The sequence below is a fragment of the Cynocephalus volans genome, chromosome 6 (assembly GCF_027409185.1).
Source record: "Cynocephalus volans isolate mCynVol1 chromosome 6, mCynVol1.pri, whole genome shotgun sequence".
In the NCBI taxonomy this organism is placed as follows: Eukaryota; Metazoa; Chordata; class Mammalia; order Dermoptera; family Cynocephalidae; genus Cynocephalus; species Cynocephalus volans.
Window position 1 is genome coordinate 14,305,748 of NC_084465.1, and position 24,818 is coordinate 14,330,565.

Below are 24,818 nucleotides of genomic sequence, written 5' to 3' on the forward strand. Positions count from 1 at the left end.
ACAGTCCCACCTGATCCCCTCTCTCTATGCAACACCCTCCTCCCAAAACACATCCTGCTCACCCTGGCTAGAAACTCTAGAAACAGCCTAGTGTGGGGAGGGGCTGAGAGCGCTGGCAGGTTAAACCTACCCTGCAGGCTCTTGGCACTGACGTAGTCCATGCTCCAGCTGACCAGAGCCATCAGCAGGCCCAGAAGCACCAGAAAGATCCAGTCTTCCCCTAACTTTCTTCTCACCATGCGTCCCAGGCGGCGGAAACAATCTAGGAAGGGGAAAGGGTAAAGAGAAAGGCAGCCAGACGGTCACTACTTTGGGGGCATGACTGCAGGGTGGAGGGGGGATACTGTGCCCTTAGGGTCTCATCTGCACGTCTTATTCACCGAGTGTCTCTTTACCTCTCTTCCAGTTGCTGCCCCTGCCCCTTTGAAAGGCACCAACGTCCCCATGGGAAGTTGAATTCCTTGCTAAAACTCTTATTTCTTGGGATTGGGGGAGGGATAGCAGGGGACAAGGAAAAGTGGGAAGGGGTGGGAAGAGGCACCTGTTTCTTAATACTAGAGGAAGGCTTTGATGTGCGTGCCGGGGGAGGAGCATGTGCAAGTTATTCTCCCAATCCCTGTACCTCTTTCTACTCCAGATTCCTTTATTCCTCAGTCAACCTTCACCTTGACATTTAGAATAGTGATCCTCATCCCTGCTGTCCATAGTAGAACTAGAGCCCGTCTTCTTGGGCATCCCCATGTCCTCCTCCTCGTCTGAGAAATGTTCTTTGTGATGGCCATAAATCTGGATAGAGGGAGAATGGTCAGTGTCTGGATTGTTGAAGGGTAAAAAAGAATAGACAGATGCAGCACATAGACTCACAAAAAGAAAGAGAAACAGCTTCTTTGAACTGTGGGTGTTGATGACTGTGTGCAAGATGACTTTGTGGTCACCCTGTCGTCAATTCTCCACTCTCCATTCACACATTTCCCACTCTTTACCCTTGTCCGCCCATCCCCATGTTCTTTCCATCCATTCTTCAACCTGGACTCATCTTGGTCTGTGGTGGCCTTCATCAAGAAGGCCGATGTCTACTTTGAAGATGCAGAGAACTGTGCTGAGACTGGGCAACCGTATCAATTCGGTGGCTTTTTTGCTACTATGCTTTCTGCATGTTTCTGCAATTTCCCCACACCACGCTGCATTGACTTCCCTCCTAGGGATCGTAACATGGACAGGGTGAGGACAAACTGGCCTAGCAAGCAGATGATTCTTGGTTGCACTTCGCCCTGGTGTGCTTAGCCGCTCCTGAGGCACCCTGGGTCTTCCAGCAAGCTTAGAGCAAGCCCACCCACCTCATCTCCCAGTGCTTGTATGAACAAACAGGAACCAGCCCTGGTCAGGCAAGTCAACCTTTTTCTTCCCAGAGCAAGATAATGAGACTTCCACCAACATGTAAACAGGGCAGAGCAGTACCCCTCAGATCTGCTAGCCCTCCCCTCTCAGCCCAATGGAAAGCATGCATATGTGTGTGGGGTGTACAAGAGCTCTAGCCACATTTAGCCTGCCCCACCCCCACTATGCTAACTACATCCTCTGGGGCCAGTGTCAGGCCAGGCCACGTCACTGATTCTGGGAGAGCGTGGGTAGAAGAGATCTGATTTCACAATACGAGTAGTGGAGTTTTATGCCTCAGTCCTGAACAGGCACACCCTAATGGCCCTGCTCACGGCTGTCTCATCTTCTGGGATGAGGTGAGAGGCGAGTGATTGGAGGAGGCAGTGTCCCTCCAAACCCTGCCTGGGACCCAGAGAAAAAAGACACCCCCAATGCAGGTTGCCTCAGCTCCCTTGAGGTTCCAGCCTGGTGGAGATAAGGAAGAGGGTGCTTCACATCCAAACCTGGGCTGGAAAAACACTGCAAGAGCCAGATCTGTCCTGGCTGGTTCAGTGCTAACCACACCAGGGCAGGTTAGGGCGGGGGGGGGGGGGGGGGGCGGAAGGAGGAATCAGAACTCAAGTCTACCAGTGATGCAATGTCTGGGTTGCTAAAAGGTACTCCAGTGTATGTGGAGGGTGGAGGTGGGGATGGGAAGGACAGATGAAACAATATTGACAAGATATTGGTAACGTGGGGATTCATTATACCTTTCTCTTTATTTTTGTGTGCCTGGAATTTTTCATAATAAAATTTAAACCAAAAAAACCCCATTAAATCCAGACTCTTCTTCTTTGCTTTCAAGGTCCTGTAGAAACCAGCCAACGCTGCTCCCCAGATGAACTCACCAGTCCTTTCCAACATGAAGCTTCGGGCTCTTTTGGCCAGTTTCCTGTCACCAGAAAGTGGCCTGGCTGCACTTTTACTCAAGCTGTTGTGCCAGCCAGATATGACCACATACACAGGTGGTCCAGAGCCAGTAGGGGGTCTTTCTGTCCAATCCCACATAGTATTCAAAGGGCAGACCCTACCATCTCCAAGAAGCCTTTGCTAACTAGTAGAGCCCTGCTTCCCAACTGATTCCCTGGTGCTGCCTTCCCAACTACCCTTGATGTCTGGGCAGGGACAGAGTGGATCCTTTTGATGCCCAATGCAGAGATCACCTGCACGGTCCACCCCCCTGGTTCCCAGCCCTGAACCTAAAGGAACCATGAGCTCCCAGTTAGCAAAACCCCTTTTAAATCCTGATCTCCTGCCTCTCTGGACACGCTCCATTCTCTTTGGAGTGAGAAGCACGCTTACTTATTAATCACAACTTGTATATTTCTCCATGACAATTTCAACACCTTTGCTTTATTTGTGCCCATTCCCATTTCCCTTTTCCTAGATGTCTATAACCCACCAATCCCCAGCCCAGGAGGATACTTATCCCTGGAGACTCCTAAACAGTTTGCAAGCTCCTCTCCCTGGATTCTCATCTCTGCACCTTTCTAGCTGCCTGACACTTAATAGGTTCTCATGTGACCAGTCTTGCCACTTAAAAGCTTGATCACATCACTCCATTCATTTGGACATTGGTAAATCTTTGATCATTTATATGCGATTCAGTCTGTATTCTCCACTTGTCCCAACTCCTTTCTTCTGCATTCTGCAGAAGGGTTCATTTGTTTGTGTGTGTGTCCTGCCGAGGGTCGCAGTGGCAGAAATCTGGTGGTGTCTGCACACAGGTGAGGGTGTGGGTGGCAGCTCACAGCACACAGCAGTGTGGGCTCCTACACAACCCCCCCCCCACACACACACACAGGTTATGTAAGCAGCAGCTATTCCTGCATGTGTGCCTCTGCTGTTTCCCACAGGTCTTGGTTATTGTTAGTAAAGGTTGTATAAAAGTGCATGTATATCTCTGTAAGTGCATACTTAGATGAGCCCAGACTTTTGAAAGATTTTCATATTTTGAACACATTACCATGTACTTTTTTTTTTTAAGTTAGACAAATTAACCCTGCTCCCTCTTTCCCCTTGATTCCTAATTTTCACTAATCTCTGGCACCACTGTCTCCCCTACCTGCCCTCCCCTTCCCCCTTAGAACTTTACCTGTGTTGGGTGGATGTTGTGACGGGGGCCTGCATCCTTTCGGAGCCTGTGCTGGAGGCCTCCATTCTCGGAGGGCAGTCCGTAGCTGGTGCAGTGTTCAAAGGGCATATACTGGTACTGGGGGTCACTACCCCACCAGCTCTGCTCACCCCCACGCCGCTGTGACTCAGATCGCTCCATGTTCCCTCCCCCCAGCCCTGGCCAGGCCTTGGCCTGTGTGCCCCTGTCCTCCCCGCAAGGCAGCTCCTTAAGCCTCTGCTCTTGCCCGTCCCCAAGGCGTCTGGGGCAGCATGCCCACCTCCAGCTATTTATAGCCACCTCTCCATCACATGACCCCCCACTGCCACATCTGATCTGCTTGGGGTCGAAGCAGGTGTGAGAGCAGTGTGTGGGTGGGGGTTGGGATGAGAACCTGAGGAACAGCCCCACAGGGAATTCCCTCTGCAGAGCCAGCAGCACTGTCCCCCTCCTTAGTCACCAGTCGGCTTCCAGCTCCATGTCACTGGTCCCTCTATAAATATCACCCGGACCAGGATGGGAAACTGCTTAGTATGCGCCTGTGTGCAGGGTGCATCTGCACCGAAGCCCGCCAAGGCTCCCCTCTCTTCTTCAGTATGTGGAAGGTGAGACATGAGGTCTGGATGGAGTAACTCAAAGGTCTGGAAACGTGGAGAGTTCACTCACCGGGGAGAGTAACTGATGCCTCTCTGCCCTCTCTCCCTGTGGGACTGTCCCCAGTTCCAACTCTTCCTAAGGTTCGGTCCTCATCTGTATCAACTTCTGTCTGGCCAGCTCCCCCAGCCATCCCACTTCCAGTTTTCTCCTCCAGCTCTCTGCCCTTCTGGCCAGAGGCTGCTAATAACACTTGGGTGCCAGCCCCTTGATCCCACCCTCACCACCCACTGGGTGTGGAACACTTGTGGGAAGCAGGGGGTCATCACCTTGGGTTTTGCAAGTTTTCCCACTTCCCAGACTGATAGGTGTGAGCCACGCTACCAGCCCAGATTAATGGGGAGGGACTGAGCTTCCATTTAGACTGTGGAGTAGGCAACACAGCTCTATCAGGGTAGGTCAGATAACATGGGAGAAGGGGAAGTAGGCTGGGGGCACAGGGAAGATGGAGGTGGGGAGAGTGAGTGTTTCTCAGGGTGAGTCTGACAAGCAGAAAAGATGATGGGGAAGCACTCTCTGCTCTTCTTCCCTTTTCAGGTCAATAAGTAATTTTTGGCAAAGGACAAACTACTCTGTCTAGCGTCGTGTTTCTTTCACCAACTTTCCTAGGACATTCTTTCCCTATGAAATCCTCGCTATAGAAAAAAAGTTGTAAACTGAGCCAAAATGAACTTTAGGATCCATCACCAATGAGATCTCACTCAGGACAGCCCAAATTCAGGGACTGCAGGGTAGGGACACCAAACATCCGGTGTATAATGTAATTTTGATGAAGACTAAATGGAACCTCCCAAAGCAAGTGAGGAAATGGACCTTTTCTAGGTGCTCAACATCACTAATCACCAAATGCAAATCAAAACCACAATGACATATCATCTTACACCTGTCAGGATGGCTGTTACCAAAAAGACAAGAAAAAAGTGTTGACAAGGGTGAAAAGAAAAGGGAACCTTGTGTACTGTTGGTAGTAATGTAAATTAGTACAGTCATCATGGAAAACGGTACAAAATTTCCTCAAAAAATTAAAAATAGAGCCACCATATGACCCAGCAACCCCACTTCTGAGTATATATCCTAAAGAAGTAGTCAGTATCTCAAAGAGATATCTGCACCTCCATGTTCATTGCAGCACTGTTCACAATAGCCAAAAATATGAAAACAACGTAAATGTTCATCGACAGATGAATGATTAAGGAAAATGTGGTATATATACTACGGAAAATAGTATATATAATGGTTCAGCCTGAAAAAAGAAGAAAATCCTGCCATTTGTGACAACATGGATGAACCTAGAGAGCATTATGCTAAGTGAGATAAGCCAGACACGGAAAGACAAATACTGCATGATCCCACTTACACGTAGCATCTAAAATGTCAAACTCATATAAGCAGAGAGCAGAAGGGTGACTGGCAGGGGCTGGGCTGGGGCATGAGGATTGGGGAGATGTTTCTCATTGGGTACAAAATTTTAATAACTGTGAGATAAATAAGTCCTAACGTTGACAATACTGTATTGCATACAATACTAGTATGATAATGGATATGTTAACTATCTTGACTGTGGGGTGATCATTTATACATATATCAATACATCAAGTTGTACACCTGAAATATATATGATTTCTATTTGTCAATTATATACCAATAAAGCTGAAAACAAATATAAAAGCACCTTTTCTAACATCAGTCCTACAAACCTCAAAGCCTACCATCCACCTACAAAGACTGCAAATGTGTGATGATTTGAGGGTCTAAAGTTCTGTGATGATACCCATGTTTTCTGCTGGCAGAAAATAAAGAAAGAGATCTGAGGGGCTGGTGTGAAATAAAAGGAATACTTTCTCGATAAAGAACACAGTGCCAAAGTGAAATTACATTGTTTAGAGGGCTTCAGAAACAGAAAAGGAAATGTAAACTATGTTCACCCCTCACCCCAACACCCCACTGGGCCTAGTGCTTCTGTTCCTAAGAGGGTACTTCAAAAAGTTCATTGATAAATAGAATTAAAAGATAATACAAATCTTTCCGTGGACTTTTTGAAGTACCCCTGTATTTGGAGGGTCAAAATGGGCTTCTGGGGAGTCCCATGAAGCACCTAAATGTGGAAGCGAACAGATAAGCATGCACAAGTGATACGTATCCTTCTGAGACTTAAAATAGATTCTCCTAGGGTACATGATACTAAAAGGTAAAAGCATAAAGGTTTATGGGATTGCTATTCGAAGGAAGGTTATACAAAGTGGCCACGCAGGATACTACGTGGAGGGGGAAATTCTATGCTGGGGTATACATGGTTGCATATAGGATAGCCCTGTGGCATCCCCAAAGTGATTTAAGCATGAATTTTCTTTTGGGGTTGCACCCTTGTTTTCAGACTCCTACATCTTTAAGTCTGGCCTTCCCAGCCTATTGGGCAACACAACCATGACACTTAAGCATATTTTATCACTTTTCCTCTGCTTATTCAGGTAGCCTGGGACCCACGCCCACCTTACTTCCTAAAATTTCAGATAAGCAACTACAACTTCCTCTGAAGACACTCTCTCTGTCACATACTTCATTGGTGGTCATCTTTCCTCGATTCCTTACTGGGCCTCGCCTTCCCTATTCTTTAAGAATCCTCAGTCCTTTCCTGTGGCTGGCCTATTAGGCCTTCCCTCTAGCACTTGACAGGTCTCTTTCTCCCCCTTCTGGTTTTTCAAACATGATACACTTTTTCCCAAATCCTCTACCTAAATAGGGCTAAGACAGAATAAAGTTTTTAGTCTCAGTTTCATTCTCCAAGCCCAGTGGGAACAATCCATAGCCCAAAAAAGTGAGGAAAAAAGAAAAAAAAAAAAAAAAACCATTATGCCAGAAAAAGTCACAGAAACCAGATTGTTAGTTAAGAGCATATCCTCAAGTTGAAAGATTTAGTTTCACGTAACTATGCCTCTGTCTCCTCAGAAAGGCACTAACTAGAAGGTTATGAACATAGAAGACTACATGCAAAAAACCTGCCATGGTGTTTGACTCACAGTAAGCACTGAATGTTAACTCATATTATTAAACTGAGGCTCTTTCTGCTAGACAGTTAACATTTATCAAGTATTTTTAATGCATTAACACCATGTGATTTATATGCACCATCACGGTTAATTGTCATAGGGATCTTTTAAGGTAGGAACAATTTTTCTTATTTTTAGATAAGGGAAACTGAGGCTCAGTGTTAGCTACCTTGGCTAAGTTCTCCAATGTCTTCAAAGGCACAGCCAGCATTCAAAATCAGTTCAACTTAATTCTAGAGTGCATGACCTTAAAGCTACATTTCTTCCTCTTGATAATGGAAAGTCTCTGAGCCTCATTTTCTTCTCAGAAAAAGGAAAACAACTCCCTCGTGGGACCATGAGAAGATGGGACGGAGAGCTGCATGTTCAGTGCCTGCAATGTACCAAGTACTTGATCGGTGGTAGCTATTATTGTCTTCCTCCCTCTTAGACACCTTCTTTCTTCCTTCCTAACATCATAGCTTTGGTCTGATATCCCATTTGTTTCATTTTTACCCTTTTTCCCCTTAAAAGAAACCGGATGGGGAAGGGCAGCAGACGGCAGCCCCCAGCTCAGGGAAGGCGATAATTTTAGAAGAGAATCCCCTGGCAGAAGTAACCCGGGGGAGGGAATAGAGCTATGAAATTCAACCTGATGCCCTCATTCAAGGGCAGGGATGGGAAGGACATGAAATCCAGCTTCCAGACAGATGCTGCTCTGTAATTTCCAAACATACCACACCTCTGTAAAGCTTTCCTATCCTGAAAATGGGTACTTATCTTACTCATGCAATTCCAGTAATTTCTCAACCTCTCCTAGAGTTTGTTTCTCAACCTCTCCCTCCCTTGACACGATCCCACTGTTTTTTCTTGCAGGACAACCAACCAGTTTCAGTTCACTTCATGTGCTTTTGCCCCCAGTGTTCTTCTGCACCAAATTCCTTTACCTGGTGATGTGTTTCAGCAACTCAATCCACTTTTGCTCTTCTTAGACAGCTACCCTCTGTACCCCTCAACTTTTCCCAGGTTCCACAGCTGTTTCCTACCAAAATGCACCCATTGAATTTCCCATTTCTTCTCCATCACTCATCTGCACCTGCACACTTGCCTCTTTATGCATACGTGTTAGACACAGTGCACCCTATATATTCCCCAATGTATAAATGGTTCATTGCTTAGATCTCTATGCCCTAGAATTCTCTTAAAATTTATGACCACCCTAAGAAACTTTAAATGCAAGTTGGACCTCGTGAGACATGAAATTCCAGCCCTGTTACTTCAGCTTCTGTCCCATAATCTAAAAAACCCAGAATGAACACTGCTTGCTAATGACACTTCCATCACATCTGACTGAGAGAAATCCCAGGACTATGTCAACTGAGATGGGCCCACACATGTACATATAAAAAGGATCACAGCAGCAAAACATTATGGGGTTCTCAGCTCCAGGCAAGCCTTCTGAGGCGGGGAGGAATGCTGCAGTGTGAGGGGCTGAGGAAATGAAACTAGGTGGGCTTCAGAAGACCGAGTATCTACAGAAACAGAGACATCAGGCACACACCAGTAATAAATATGACCATTTATTTGGCACCTGATGGCAATACAAAATCCTGGCAGTGGGAAGTGGAAAGGTTTTATCACTCAAATACTTCCATACTCTACTGACCCAAAGGCAAGACTTGGCAGCAAGTCTTCAAACCACCTGGCTCCCAGAACAAATATTTATTGAGCACCTTGACTACTACGGGCCTAGCATACTGCCAGAAACCATGGGAGATGTGAAAGAAGTTGTCTCATGCGTGATGTGTCTTCAAGGAGCTAAAAATACCAGTGGGTAAAAACAAAACACATAGAAAAACAGAGAACAAATACTTAACTGTGTATATTGTCAATAGGGAAATTTTGTTAAAAAGTAAGATTCTAGCTAAGGCTGACTTGCTTTGCTTCCTTCTTTCCTTCCTTCAACAAACATTTATTGAAGACCTATTATGTGTCAGGGGTTGGGTACATACTACTGAATAAAAAGAGAAAGGTTTCTGCTCTCTGCCTTACAGCCTAGGTAGGAGAGAGAGAAATAAATGAGTAAAGCAAGGAAACATAATTATAAATTGCAGAAAGTGCAATGAAGAAACTAAACAGGATGTAGTAATAAAGGAACACAAGAGAAGACTGTTTATAGAGACAGAATGGCCTGGGCAGGCCTCCACGAGAAGGTGGCATTTGACCAATGCTTGAAGAAGAAAGGTGCCACTCAAGCCAAGACTGGTGGGGGGAGAGTTCAGAAGGCCCAGGAAGTAGGCAGGAAAGAGCCCCAAAATGTTTGAGAAACTGAAAGGAGGTCACCGGGGTTGAAGCTGCACAAGAAATCACCATTTAATGAAGTTCAAAAGGAAAGCAAGATCTCATAAACCAAGGTAAGGAGTTCGGATTTCATATAAAGTACAATAGGAAGCCAAAGGGTTCCAAGCAGAGGAGTGACGTGATCAGATTTAAAAACCAAAAACCCAAAACTACTCTGTTATGTAGAAAATAGACTGAAGAGGGAAAGAATGGAAACAAAAAAGGCCTTAAAGAACAGGGACGTTTCAGATAGGCAGAGATAAAGAGGGCTTCCAGATTGAAGGAGTAACAACACAGATGGTAGCAGCATCACTGAGACAGAGAGAAATAGAGAGAAGGGAGATAAGGTCACATAAAAGCAAAGAGGAGTTTAACACCGAAGCAGAAAGCAGTAATAAGGTACTAGTTACATCCTTGTGCAGCCAAATGATCCAGCATAGTAGCATTTTAGACAGATTTGGTGGCAGCAATAAACAGGATGAACAGCTTTTCTAGAAATCTAGATATAAAGTACATTTAACTGAATGGAAGGGAGAATAGCAAGGGAGAGAAAGAGACATTTTAAAGGAAGAAAAAAGATGTGGTGACTGGTCAGAGTCTGAAGACACATGGGGCTCTTCCCCACCTTCTGCAGACACGTCCCACAAAGCTCACTTCAGTAACAAAGCTCAGAGAAAAAACAACCAACTAAAGATCTTTGGGACTTCCATGGGCAAAGACCAACAAGGTACAGACGCAAGGAATCCACACCCCAACATCTGCTGGAAAGCTGCATGCCTCGAGCCCAAAGGAGTCAAGAGTGGAGCTGAGAGGACTGCCCTTCCTCTGGATGACCCTGCAGTACTGAAAGGCACACAGCAGTGGGGTGTGTCTCTAGTCAAGTCTGTCTCTTCAAGGCCAAGTGAAAAATACCTATGTTAAATCTGGACATCTTCCAAATGCTCACTCTGGGACAAATGGGGTCTAGGATATGAAAGAAAGAAAAAAGACAGGAGATGATCTCTGAGATATCTTACTAATGTAATAAAAGCAATTACGAAGTGCCACCTACAAAAGCCCTGGGGGCAAGGATCGAACACAGACATCGAGGAACCCACTTGCCCTCTTCCTATGACAACACTGTGCTCATGACGTCACTTGTGACGCTCTTCAACTATAACCCAAACATTCCTGGAAGCAAGACCAGCCAGAGCCGGCTCTACTGGCATAGAGCTTCACATAGAAGGAGCTGGCCTGGAGTCCCATATTCAAAGGCGGAGATGATGGGCACAGGAAACAAGCCTGGGATTCCATGTCCCTGAGGGGAAGAACAGAAACCGTGTATCTGGAAGAGAAAAGGCTCTAGCACACCTCCTGTGATCCAGTGGCCTCCATCTGGCACAGATGATGGGGAGGCGGCATCACGTGGGAGGGTGTCCTGGGAACAGGTAGAGGTGACGGCACAGAGTGCTACAGTACTCTGACATCTCCTTGCACCGGTGGAACTCTGTGCCGGGGGCGTAGCCTTCACGCTCCTTGATAAGGGCATTCACCTGGAAAGGCAGAACCAATGGTCTCAAGTCTGAGAAACTCGTGCTTTCATGACAGCACAGCGGGAAGGGGAAAGAGAGTTGAAAACGGTGTGCAAGCGGAAGAAAGCAGAACACGGCGGATATGCAAAGGTCCGTGGAGCCAGTCTGAGCCAACTTACCTTAACCAGCATGTCAGCCACGTGCATGTCACACGCCCTCTCAGAGAACACTCGAGTGAGGGCCTCAATGTACCAGGAACCCCGTTTGGTGTTCCGCATGGCGGCAGTCCCTACGACCAAACACCATTAAGCACAGTGTGAAGATCATGGGTAGCCTCCCACAGCTGGATTTCCCAGACTCGACTTCCTCCCCAGTCAGAAGCCCAGCATGAAAAAGGCCAGTCTAAGAGATCTCGCAATACCTTTGAGGCAGGCGTAGCCACATATCATGTCCGAGCGAGTGGGCAGTCTCATCTTCAGCAGCTCCTCTTTCCCGGCGTCACTCTCCTCGCACCCAGGGGAACTGGCATGGTTCTTTCCATCTTGCTGGTCAACCCCACGGTCAGTCTCATCTGTACAAAGGCAGACAGAACAGACAAAGATGTTATTTCTCCCATCTCACTTGGGCCCGTCACGGGAAACTCTCCTGAGTTTCCTACAACCTTGAATGGAAAGAGCCACTTCCAGCTGTTGCCTCCAACCTACAGCTAATGAATTTAAAAAAAAAAAAAAAAAAATTACTCTCCCAGCAAGCATCCATCACTCAGGGGGTGCCTACAGTAGGACAGGCACATGCACATACGTGGGGTCAGAGCACTTCCCTTCTGTGTAAGGTAAGAAAAGTGCCAAATCAAGTACTCCTCGTAAATGGAACTAAAAATCACCTAAGTCCATGATTTATTTGTTCAATTAGCAATATACCTGGAAGTCACAGTGCTTTTTATTGCAGTACACAATAAAATATTGATACATTTAGTTTCTTTACATAAACAAGGAATAACAATAAACAAAAAAAGGTTACTATATGTATGCTATATAAAAATTACAAACTCAAACTGTGTAACAGTGAAAAAATTATAAAACTAAGCATGATCAGGTGTTTCCAAGGTGGTTTTGATATTTTTAAAGCACTTACTACTTGTTTATTGATTTCATAAGATAAATGATAGCCGACATCCAAGGTTTAAAAAAAATCTAAAAGAGGAAAAGCTTAAAGTTGGGATAATTTGACTATTTTCTCTAACAAAATTGAAAAAGAACACCATTATTCAATTTTAGCAGTAGTTTCTCAATGTACCCTCAGCACATGCCCAAGCTCTCAATGCAGGTCTTATCTATCCCAAGATTCTTATTTTTGATGTTGCTGTTTTATTCTGGGGGTGGGCAAGGGTCCTGTCAGTAGGAAAGAGATAGAGAGGGCTCACAGGTCAGCAACCCAAAGGTAAAAGAGTATGTTTTCACGGTATTTCCTGGTCTATGTAATATTCAAGAGAGCCTAAGGAAGGGAAGCTTGAAGAATCATGGGGAAAAGGACCAAGATTCACTGATTTGATAAAAACTTATTGAGCAAACGCCACGTGCCAGGTACTGTTTTCTTTTAAGCCCTAGGGATACAGTGAAGAAAAAGTTCCTGCCTTCGTGGAGCTTACATTCCAGTTTAGGAGCCAGTCAATTGGATGTGGGGGGCGGGGGGCAGTACTTTTTTTACGATCATTAATTATATTAACCAAATACAGCAGGAAGACAGGTGAGCTCAAATTTTCAGAGGAACAATTGGTTACTGGTTTTTCCTTAAAGGATTTAACTTAAGAGAAAAGTTGAAGCAGAGCAAAAGATTCATATCACCCTAAATGAGCAATTTCTCCCTATCCAGATCTGATATTGTATACAGCTCTGAATAGAGGAGGAAAAAATTTATTTTGCTAGTAATGACTCCTAAAGTAAATGGGACAAGCTGAATGTGTTCCTCAAGAGAAAGGAAAACTCCTGTTTTGTCTCCATATTGCGGAGATACCCTTTTGATCTTGATGTGTTAGGTGAATTGTCCCTTTTCTCATGAAAGACGCTATCTGCTACTCCACAACTATGTAAATCCTGTTATTCTGGGTCCAAGTTAAGCCTTAACCTATCCAAAAAATCTCTTTAAACTAACCTCACTTAAAAGGAGCTATTATTACTGTGTGCTCCTTCATAAGTAGTTTGTACTCATTAATTTCACCCTTGCTCACATGAGGCCTTCAAACTAGTCCCAAGCTACTGTGCATGTATTTGTTTTATTTTCCTGAGTAATTGGTGGGCTCCTTAGAGAGGCCACATTTTCTTTTGCTTTCGTGAAAGTACCTAGTGTAGTCCTAGTCACATTGTGAGGACCTTAATAAAATATATTCTGTGGGGATATTAGATTAGGAGGATAATAATATTAGCTATTTACATTTGGCCACACAACAGATAAAAGTGACCTTTAAACCAAACTATAAGCCCTTTGAGGGCACTGATTGTATTACAGTTATAGTTGTGCCCTTAAACGCATAATTCCATTTAATCATTACAACAACCTTACGGAGGAGGGGCAATGAGTATCCACATTTTATACCAAGGAAACTGAGGTGGAGGAACATTAAGTAACTTCTCTAACTTCACATAACCAGCAAGTGGTGGAGTCACAACAGGACTCCACGGTTAGAACTCTTAATGACTCCTGTTTCCTGTAGGATCAGAAGCGTGCCCATGTGTCTTCTGAGGCTCATCACACTGTCCTGGCTCTTCAAGGGGTAACACAGACTGCATGCAAGAAAGAAGAGAGGCAGAAGCAGCGCATGAGGGAGGAAGAGGCAAAGGTGGACAAGGATTCTGCACACTATCCTGCATGGTCCATGAATGACGAGGAGGAGAAAGGAGGCAAGAATACAAGTGCAGGTAGACAGAGAAGTACAAGGAGAAAGAAGAAAGGGGAAAGGGGGAGGAAAGATGAAGAAAGAAGAAGAGGAAGGAGAGAAAGTGAGATGGATAGGAAGAAAAGATAGCCAGAAAATCCTTAACCAGAATGAGTAACAACAACAAAAAAGTGCATCAGGGTTAATAAGCAGAGAAAAGAGTAAGACTTCTCAGAAAAGGCGCAGAGACACTGACAACAATCCTGAAAGGAGATGGTGGTGCACAGAGAACTGACCAGCCTGAGAGTCATGGGCTGCCCAAGTCCCAGCACACCCCATGCATTGGGAGACACTTACAGAGCAAGAGAGGCGGTGGCAGCAGTGAACAGAAGGAGGTGCCCAAGGGATCCAATAGCACCTGAGAGGAGCAAATAGGAAAGTGAGAGCTGGTGGGAGGCTGCCCAGGAGCCACCACCCAGGTGCTGGTCTGCCAGGGCACTCACCTCCACGGCAGGCCTGGATGAAGAACATTTTCGGCTTGTTCTGAAGGCTTGGGCAGTTGGCATTGTCAAAGAGCCGAAAAACCTCTTGTAGCTGCCAGAAAGAAATCGGGGAGAAGGGAGGTTAAGTAGTTGGTAGGGCCTCCTGAAGTCCTACACATTCAACAGCAGTCCCCACTGGAAAGAGAGCAGGGAGGAGGCGAAGCAGCCTAGTTTCAACAGCCGGTGTCCACGTGACTATACTCACCTGAAGCAGTTTGCCATCCACACCATAGATGGCACCCTCCACACCATGAGACAGGAGTGCCACTATGCAGGAGTCCATGGCACGGTGCGCAGGTAACTGTGCAAAATTCTGGAGTTTCTCTTGCATTTCCTAGAAGAAAGAAGCCTTTTAGTATTGTTCACTGTAGCGAGTACCAATATGAGCTCTCATCTTTGGTTTCTATTTGACACCCTAAGTTATGAGAAGATCAAAATGTTTTCTGTATATTCCTCTGGTCAATGATATAAGAAGTCAGAGACCCTTTGAAAGGCTAAAGATAGCTATGGACTCACCAAAAAATGCACGACTTCAGACACAAAATTCTGAATACAGATTCAGACTCACTGAGATAGGTTAAGAACTCCTGGACTAAAGCAAGGAACTAATGAAGCTAATCATAAGCTAGTCAACTTTGATTCATTCCCTCACCATCACCCAGATCCTTCATTAGAGCAAATGCCCTTGTATGTAAATGGCACGAGGGGGACCAGCAGGGGAGCTGTGAATGAGTAAGTAACTACTATTGAGCTACAAGAAAATAAACTGCTCCATGACAAAGGGTTGATAGCATCACGATAGTAGAGAACAGCAGTACTTACATGCTGTTTTCTGTCTCAGGCTGTGAGTACCCAAGAGGTAGCAGTGATGTCTGTATAAAACACTTTGGTCAGGGAAGAGCACACTTTGATGGAGGATCCCACACAGGCCAGTGATTATATACATGGGCTCTGGGATCAGACCCAACTAGGTCCGAACCCTGGGTTCTTAGAACAAGTTAATTAGCTACTCAAGGCTACAATTTCCACTTTATAAGAAAATAATTATGAGTAAATTTTCTCTATGTTTGTGAAGATTAAAAGAGATATTGCTTAGAAAAGTCTTATCACTGTGTAGTGCCTGGCACATACTGCAAAGATCTGTCATTATTATAATGTATGTGTCTAAATAAGAGCAATAACATTACCATTTTTTCAAAGAAAGCCTATTATTAACCTTGGAGTCCAATTTAAGAATCTAGCACCAAGTTACCATAAGTTAAGCATTTGATCCATGCAACAGAAAGTTATGCTGTACTTAATAGTATAATAATCTGGCACAAACTTTTAAACCTATGTCTCCCTCTACAACTAAAGATGTCTGTGTCTCCTCTCCTGAGATGAGGAGAGAGAAAAAAAGTTCATTTTATTATGAATTTGAATGAAATATAATGAAGATGAGTATGCCATCTAGGCAGAACAACTATAGCACACACATATTTAGCATTTACCACACACACATCCAAATAAAAAGCACTTGTGTAATATATTGCAGTGGTTCTCAAAGTGTGCTTCCTAAAGCATTACCTGGGAACTTTAAGAAATGTGAAATCTTGGACCCCAGCAAACTGCGTTTTAACAACCCATCCAGGTGATTCTGCTATGTTAAAGGTTGAGAACTACTAATCTATTTATTTGGAATACTTTTGTTTGCAGATAATTGAGATGTAATTATATAAAAAGTTTAAAAAATCAGCAATAGAACTGGAAATGGAGAAATTGCCTTGCTGAAAAAGAATGGGTAAATACAAGGCAACCATAAGAATAGAAATCGTAAGGTAGTAAAAGATACAAAGTTCATTTGCTTCAAGAATACATAATTTCAAGAGAATACATAACTGTGAATGTTTGTCTGGAGCTGACCATAACAGAATTTAACATACAATAGTTAAAGAAATTAATTTTGCTTGAAGAAAGGAATAAAAATTAAATACTTGAGTACCTACTCATGAGCATTTTGAACTTAGTGAGATTATTAGGTCAGTAAACAGAGGACAACAAAGCCCAAAGTAAGAACACGCACACTTTGTAACTGACCTTAGTAAGACTAAACCATTCAATAAATGGGGATTGGTTATTTGGGGGGCATTTTTCCACAAGCAGCGTAGCTTAAAATAAGATTTGTAGATTTATTTCTGATAAAATTACAGTATTTCTATAAATAGTAGGATCCTTAACTCTTGCATATGTTTTTGGCTGGGGGTTGGGAGACACATGCAAAGAGAATAACCTGTGAACCCCCTGAAATTATGTGCAAAATTGTATGGGTAGCTGCATTTTCCAGGAATGACCCATAGCTTGTCCCTACATTTTCAAAGCTGTCTGTGACCCAAATGCAAGTTAAAAACAATACCACATTGTAAAAGTAAATTTGCCACTTTAAAATGTATCTTATTTCCTAATATATGGTAAATCGTAATTCTAGAACTAATAACCTTGAAGTAGATGCAATGAGACTTTGATGATAAAGAGAAAATTGAAAACATACTTGGGCAGTGAGAACACCAGTGTTTTCTCCTGCACTGTCTAGGGAAGAGAATTCTCTAAGACTATATTATTTCCTATTTTTAAATGGGATTTATCTCTAAAGTCAAAAGATTTGATAGGGGAAAAAGGTGGGTGTGGGGGGGATCTTAATTGTTTTGATTCTGTTCCTTTGCTCACGAAATAATTTTGAAATAAAAGAATTGAATCTCTTGAGAGGTCCCACCATGAAGAGCATATTCTGTGCAGATGCCAGATGCACCAAATTATGATATCCACTGTAACCACATTTCTTGTCTATAATGGTTCTCCCTACCTAGGAAGCCTTCACCACTCCTCTCTGCTTTAGTAACTGCTATCCTTCAAGGCCAGCTCAAGTCCCACCTCCTCCATTTATCCTTCTGACTATATCTATCGAGGCATTTCTTTCTCTTAGCTAGTATAAAAGACCTCTCCAATCCTGCTTGGTCCTTAGGAATATAAGGGGACATGCTTCCTTTTCTGCTGATGTCAAGATTCCCTCATGTATAACTGAAGTTCCCTGAACTCAAGGTCCACATTTTTAAAATCTCTTGGAGCTAACACAGTCGCCCATTATAAGGTATTCAAAATTTAACTCTACTGCAATTCAAGTTATAGAGAAATGTAATCAGAGAATTAGAAGCCAACAGGTTCTTGAATGTGCATCAGGTTTAGCATAAATGGAAATGGCATTTATGAAGTGGACTCATGGACTTATCAAATCTACTGAATGTCTCTGAAAAAACAGCAGCATACAGCTGACTTGGTGACTAGATACTATATCTTTATCAGGCATGTAGGATCCCTTATCAACTGAATACAATTTGGAAAACCATGACATAATAGATTCCTAGTAAAAGCAATGACTAGACCAAAATCTCTAAGAAAACATACATAGTATAAATTTTGTCAAGTGACCTTCTAACAGGATTTCCTTCTCCTATTCTTGTTCCCTTCATGCCCAGCAGCCCTCTCGGAAAATTGAATAATCTACTCGAATACCTGATGACTGAAGAGGCTGTTCTGGCCATGGCTTCAAAGCAAGGCAAGGTTCACTACTTTGCATGGGCAATTACTGCTGGCAAAAACAGCATGTAAAGGACAACACCCAGGTACCTGTTGATGGAACTGGCCTTACCAAAAGTATAGCAAATATGTAACTATTCCCAATGCAGCAGGACAGCTGAGAAATAGAAATGAAGGACAACGCTAAACATGAAACAAAGATCCTCTACCTCAACAGATCAAAGAGAATCTCCTAGAAATTTTAATTTCACCACTGACAAACCTAAAAGCAAGCTTAAGAAAGTACTATTATTCTAGAATCAAAATAAAGGATTAATATAAATTTACAAATAGGCTATTGTTGACTTCAAAACATAAATCCTACAGGTAACAAAATCAGTAGTGCAGCTTGGTAATTGAGGTTTAGGAGTAACTCATAATGAAAATACTTATTTACCAGAATCTAATCCAGAAGCAATCTACCCTAAGATATAACTTGAGGCCATACAACTGATAAGAGTAAGGAAGTGCCCCATATTAGACTGCCACTAAATAGTATTTACATGGATAATTCTGGCAAACTTTAATTGGCAAGGTTTATATCTGCTAAAGCAATCTTTTAAACAGAAATTGGGCTCCTAAGTAGCACTATTAACCAAGAAGTAAATGTCCTGTTAGTCCTAGCTTATAAATATCTTTTCTGAATAGGTTAAGGTGAATCTCAGTGTCTCATCACTTCCTGAGTGACGGGAAATCGTTTCTGAACATGTAAAAGTGAGGACCCAACCCTGTACTATTATTATTCCACGAAAGCACAGTTACCCTGAGACATCAACACTGCAACATTGAAACAGCTGGCTGGCCCTAATTCTTTTTACTAGATTGCAAGATGAGAGGTAGAACAGAGTCAGTTAAAAGGTAAGGAGAGTAAACAAGTTGTAAGACATATCCCAGCATGCACAGGAGGAGCAGGTATTTCTGGCCCCAAAGTGTTGCCCAGCCCTCTAATTTACATGTCAGTTTTTCCTGCCTCAGGTACCTGTGCAGTCTGGTCATGCAGAACGTGGATGTCGTAGCCCAAAAGCTTGAAGAGTGTGACTAGAGAACCGTGGTCCACATCCCCTCCAGAGCGAAACTCCAGGTCTTTCTCTCCAGTGAAGTGCACATTGCTCAGCACCAGTGCCAGGCCACGCGGCCGAGACTGCAGCCTATAGGCCTGGGGAGGGGGGCCAGTTAGACCATAAGCTTCTTGATGGCAAACTATGATTTCCCCCTTTAGATGGGACATTTCAAGAAAACACAGACATCACATTCTTCTTCTTAACCCTATCAGGTGAAGACAGAGAAATGCCCTCAGAGGGCATCCAATCAGCAATGACTTTCTGACTAATACGGCAGTTAGAAAACAGACATGCAAACTACGGTCAGGTGCCCAGGAAGGGTATCTCATTTCCCACCTCTTTTCCTCTTGCCATTATGCAAGACTCACCAGCTGGTAGTGTGTTTGATAAAACTCAGGAGTGCAAGGCTTCACTTGAAGGCAGGGGGGACCATCTCCATTGTCTAGGGAGTGTTCCACAGTATCTGTGGCATAGATAGAAAGCCAAAAAACTAGTATACAATCTAAGCATAAATCCTAGCATGTCATTCTAACCTCAGGCATGCCTTTGAATTGGGGTTTTGATAAATACTGGTCTCATTCACTCCCCTAATCTTTAAGATCCACAAAGGCAGAGACCATGTTAGCTTTAGCTCACCAGCAGATCCTCTGCACGTAGCTTGCATGTGCTCAACTCACTGAATGACTGAATGAGCTCTCTGATAAAAGCCTGGATGTAACCATTAGGTTCCCTAATCAGCAGGCTGGTGGCCCCAAAGGTAGTCTTCTCTCACTCTAAACACTCAGCTTTATAGAGGAGACAGGCCAATCATGTGTGGGAATGTCCTAACGGTACAAGTTGCTCAAAGGGCCAATTACCCTAAAGAAGGTTATCTGTGATGAAAGGGAAATGGGCCCAATTAACAACCCATCTAAACTGTCCTACTAGCACCTAACAAATTCACTGAGGAAACTGTTCCCAATGTGAAACTGTCTCATGTCAGGGCAAAGCCAGACACCATTTAAAAAAAGGGAAGTCAATCTGTGGGACCCCATTTATCTAATCAATTCTCACCTGTCGAAAGACGCAGCAGCTTGTGAGGGGGACGGGACTCACACATCGGGAAAGGGAGACTCAAGTCGTAGTCACAGCTCAACTGTAAGAAACCACAACTCACCATGATAGACCTCAGGGAGATGGTCCAGTCCAAATAAAACAAAATCTAGTCTCCCCCCACCCCATCTCAAAAATTCCCTTCCACACAAATTAACCCTTCCCAAAATACCAAATTTCTAGGGCTCCATACCGGTGGGGGTACATGCTGAAGACCAGAGAGGGTTGTGAGCAACAGATCCTTCAGGTGGCCCTGCTTGGTCTCCCTCAGTGCCTCACAGAAGGCATCAAAAGCCTGGGGACCCCTCTTGGGCAGCAAGTTGAGAAGTTCCACATTCTGACTGAAACTTCCCACTTTGGCCTAGGATATAAGAATAAATCATGGAATAATATTTACTGATCTACATATAATTCTATTTATCTTCCTGAGCTTCCTCATTCATCTCAAGAATTCCTTTTACAGGAAAAGTATGTACAGGTGAAGTCCTTCCCACCATTCTTAAATTATGTATCTTTTCTGTCAAATGCTCTAGGATGGAAAGGTGTTTCCATTTCCTTAGCAAGGTGCTACATTCTTTCCACACTCTATCATGCTCTGTTCCTACCCCTATAACCAACTTATCTTCTTGGCTTCTCTTTTTTGCCTCCAGATACCTGGATGAGCTCCCTCATTTCCAAAGTGATGATGTCCTTCTCCAGAAGATGTTCCAACAGTTCACTCAGCAACAGCTGCTTGGCCAGCACCACCCGGTTCTTTTTCAGGGTTTCCTGATGGTCAGGATGCATGCCACATACTCCCAATACCCTACAGATAGAAGGAAGAAGGAAAGGCTGTCAAGTGCAAGGTTTGACACAGAAGAAGTGGGTGGAAGAGGCATGGGTAGGAAAAACAAAAAGATTAGGACTTATAACAATGAAGATCAGGCATATATTATTGAATCTGGTTAAATAAAAGATGTACTAAGCAGTAACATATTGATCACAAAGAAACAACATATAATTCTTTCTTGGAGTACATTCAACTGAGACTGAGACCATCTCTGACTGGGAGACGGAAATATCTGTCATCAAAATAATACACACAAGCACACATATATTCATGAAAAGGAATACTCCTCTGTCTGACAAACCAATTTTAATTAAAATAATTATTCCTGAAAATATTTCATATTATTTATCTAGGCTGATAAAGGTGATGTAAGTTTAAAATGATTTGGGGTAAAGAATAAAATAACTTAATAAATGAGACAGACACACACCCTTTTCTCTAGTCTACCTATACAAAGTATAACTGTCTTTTAATTAAAAACTTTAAGTTCCTGTGACAAAATGACATTATAAACCATCAAATCCTGTATGACATGGGTAAGCAGAAAGTATGATAGAAAGACACAGTAGATAAATGCCAATGATAAACACAATATAATTTGAAATCACTTAAAGAGTTAAAGCAAGTGTAGGTTACATTATTCTAGCAATTTAGTTTAGTAGGGATGTCTTTACTTCAAGGACTCCTTAGTTTTACTATTGGCTTGCAGAGATCAGCTTCTGCTCATTAACTAAGAGAATCCCATTTCCAATATACATCATTATCTAGTTTATATAAATCTAGAGCTCTTCATTCAGCCTACTTAGACAATTTCCAAACACATAACAACAGGAAGGACCTGACTGGATTGAGAAAAGTATATGATAATCGCTTCAGTTTATAACTTAAAACCCTACTTAGAAACGCATCCTGCTTTCAAAGATGTGTGTACGTGTTTTGGGGCAGGGGGGCGATATGCAGCTCAGAATTAATGAAATACCATGCATCTATAGGATGGACGTACTTGGCTTATTTGTATTAGAAATTTATAATTAGAGGAGAGAAAAGCAGGGTCTTGGAGGAACTGAGAGACCCAGGAACACAACAACTGGGATCTTAAGGCAGAGGAAGGAGGTTGGAAGCAGCCAATGAATTCTGGGTTTGGGACAGTGATGTCTGAAACTACACTTAAACTTCTTTCTGTTCTATAGTAATATTCTTGTTACCAAACCTTCAGTAAAAAACCTGCTCCAACAACAAAATCTACACAAACCAAAAACCCCATTTAAGAAGTACTTAAGGGCAGGCCCGTGGCTCACTTGGGAGAGTGTGGTGGTGCTTGACACCAAGTCAAGGGTTGCACTCCCCTTACCGATCAGACAAAAAAAAAAAAAAAAAAAGAAGAAGCACCTTAAAACACATCAAGCAGTATCAATTGTGATGAATATGAACTCTGGTAAAAAAAAATAAAAAAAAAAATACCATGGCAGTGGGATGCTGGATATTTCTACAGTATATATAACCAATGATGGTGCGGATTTCTTCCTTCGGTTTACCTTTGGTTTCCGTGACACCACTGTCTCTGGGTCCTCTTTCTGCCTACCACCTTCCTGTTTCCTTTAGAGGACCTCTGGCCTGCCCTTTAATGTTGATATTCCATTAGGACTCCCCTGTCAAAGAGCCTCTCCCTAGGCACTCTCATCCACACTCACAACTGACACCCAGTTTTGCAATCTCTCAAGTTCCAGACTTATTTTCAATCAACAATTGCTTAGTTTTAATCTCAAGCATCATCAGCTCTCTGCACACCTACTCCTTCCTCTATTCAGTACCATGGGGAGGGTCTTAAATGCGAACTTTTAAAAAGTTTCCAATCACTTAGAATTTTAGGACACATCTGGAAGGGGCTGAGGGAGTGGAGAAAAAGACCCCAAAGGAGTTCTTAAGTCTTGATTCTGTGTCCTTTTGCAGGTTTCTCGTTCTGAAGACCCAAATTAATCTTCTGGGTCTGGAGAAGGCGGCATCAAAATACGTTCTCCTGCGTGATGTCTGCCATGAAACAGAATAACCGGGAGCCACAGGAACCTCTTTGTCCTCTCAACGTATTCAAACCCCAAAGCCTGTGTTGACGTTTTTGAAAATCTGGTCATTATCCGCAAAGCAATGCAAACAAATCACGATATAATCAATCCAAACCAAATGCACACCCAGAGCACCGAGGTCTGCAGAAGGTCTCAACGGTTTTTTAAGGGGACATAGTACGGTTCCTCGTAAGTGAACCAGGGGCGAGGATGAAGAATCATCAAGAGAAGCCGAAGCCGAGAGCTGGCAGGACTGGAAAACACTCCCCTTATTCACAGCCCCCCTGCGCTGGACGAAGGAGTCTGGGGCAGTCTTTGTGCACCGGGAACAAGGCCAAGAAGAGACCCGCCCGCGCGCCCTTGCGCGGAGTTAGACCCTGAGGGCTCGGCGGGCTCGGCCGGGCCTCCCGCCTACGGCAGGAAGGGCGAACGCGGCGGCTTCCAGGGATCCGAGGGGAGGGGGAGACAGGGGGCTGCAGAGCCGCACGCCTGCGAGCCGCGTTCACCTTCTCTGGGCCCCGCTAAGGACCCCTGGGACCCTTCGCCACTCACCTGTGCCCCCTGTCAGCGGCCATTAACCCCTCCTGCTGCAAGGCGGGCCGGGATCCCGCGCTCGGCGCAGCCATTTGCAGCTTTTCCCGGGCTGCGAGCGCACCGCCCACCACCCAAACAGAGGGCCGTCGCTTCCTCCGCATCCCTCCCCCGGCCGCCGACGCAGGCCGCGCCTGCGCCCCACCGAGTCCCCCGCTCCTCCCCGCCGCCAGGACGGCCGCGCCCCCGCCGCCGCTGGCGCGTGCGCGGGCGCCGGGCTCTCGCAGTGGCCGTGCCGTCCAATGGCGTGTGAGGAGAAGCTTAGCGTAAAGGGAAGGGGCGGGGAAAGAGCGAGGGGGCCGGCCCGCCAGACCTGGGAATCCGATTGGTTGTCGATTCCCGCGGAAACCAAGGCCTCCTTCCCGGCACCTCCAACCCCTCCTACCCCGCCCACTGCAATAATTCACCCAGACAGGTGCGGCCCCCCCTTTTGAAGGGGGGCTTGAAGTTAACCGTGGGGCTAAGGTGCGGAGAATATGGAGAGCACTGGAAGGTGCTAGACAAATACCCGCGCCATGAGTGAAGGCTTGCGTGAGGAGTGCGGGGTCAGCGATGGTTTAGCAGCTCCCAGTGGCTGAAACGTGCATCACCAGACGCAGACTCTGGTGTTCCGTCCTGGGATCTGAGGAAGCAGGGCAGGGGGCTGGGGTAAAACAGTAAAGGTCAGAGCGGAGGGTGAGGCTGAAGCGATTAGAGACGCTTTGCAAGTGGCCCTGGCGCCTTATAATAGATAATTCAGGAGGGAGTCTCCTTAGGTACCACTCCCTCACCCCTCGCCAAGAAACTGACATGTTTATCCTTTCTGACTTTCATATCCCCCCCACTGTCAAAACCGGAAGTCCCCCCGAGGCAATATACTCCCCTGCTTTCAGACAGGGTGGGGACCCTGCAGTGGAGACTGCTCTCCGTCTCCTGGGCAGAGAAGAGGCACAGTGACTGCTGCCACATAGAGCAAGGACCGTCAGAGCTTTGATTAGCTTTGCTCTCCTAGGAGGCTGGGGGCATTCCTGGTCACGTGCAGTCCACCCTGTCTGTAGACACAACTGGCCCCCCATTCTGTGTATATGAAGTCTTCCAACCCTCACCAAAAGTTGTGCCA

General features: G+C 44.6%; 2 protein-coding genes across 7 annotated transcripts in view; both read right to left on the reverse strand.

Moving 5' to 3' along the window:
- Positions 1-3,779, reverse strand: part of CLCN1 (chloride voltage-gated channel 1) — a 30,504-nt gene extending 26,725 nt beyond the window's left edge. For all 6 annotated transcript variants that reach the window (XM_063099786.1, XM_063099784.1, XM_063099783.1 and 3 more), the window contains exons 1-3: positions 3,515-3,779; positions 666-786; positions 131-262 (exon numbers count right to left, since the gene is read on the reverse strand). In XM_063099786.1, coding sequence (XP_062955856.1) covers positions 131-262; positions 666-786; positions 3,515-3,694 — 433 coding nt within the window. In that variant the 5' untranslated portion in view covers positions 3,695-3,779. The remainder of the gene's footprint in view (positions 1-130; positions 263-665; positions 787-3,514) is intronic.
- Positions 3,780-10,600: 6,821 nt separating this feature from the next.
- Positions 10,601-23,779, reverse strand: CASP2 (caspase 2). The gene is made up of 11 exons (XM_063100588.1): positions 23,681-23,779; positions 20,894-21,044; positions 20,433-20,600; positions 20,201-20,282; positions 19,516-19,610; positions 19,066-19,242; positions 14,683-14,811; positions 14,439-14,529; positions 11,485-11,634; positions 11,243-11,352; positions 10,601-11,084 (listed from the first exon to the last, which is right to left on the reverse strand). Exons 1-11 carry the CDS (start codon positions 23,752-23,754, stop codon positions 10,953-10,955), a joined length of 1,359 nt encoding a protein of 452 aa, XP_062956658.1. The 5' UTR covers positions 23,755-23,779; the 3' UTR covers positions 10,601-10,952.
- Between the last annotated feature and the right edge of the window lie 1,039 nt (positions 23,780-24,818).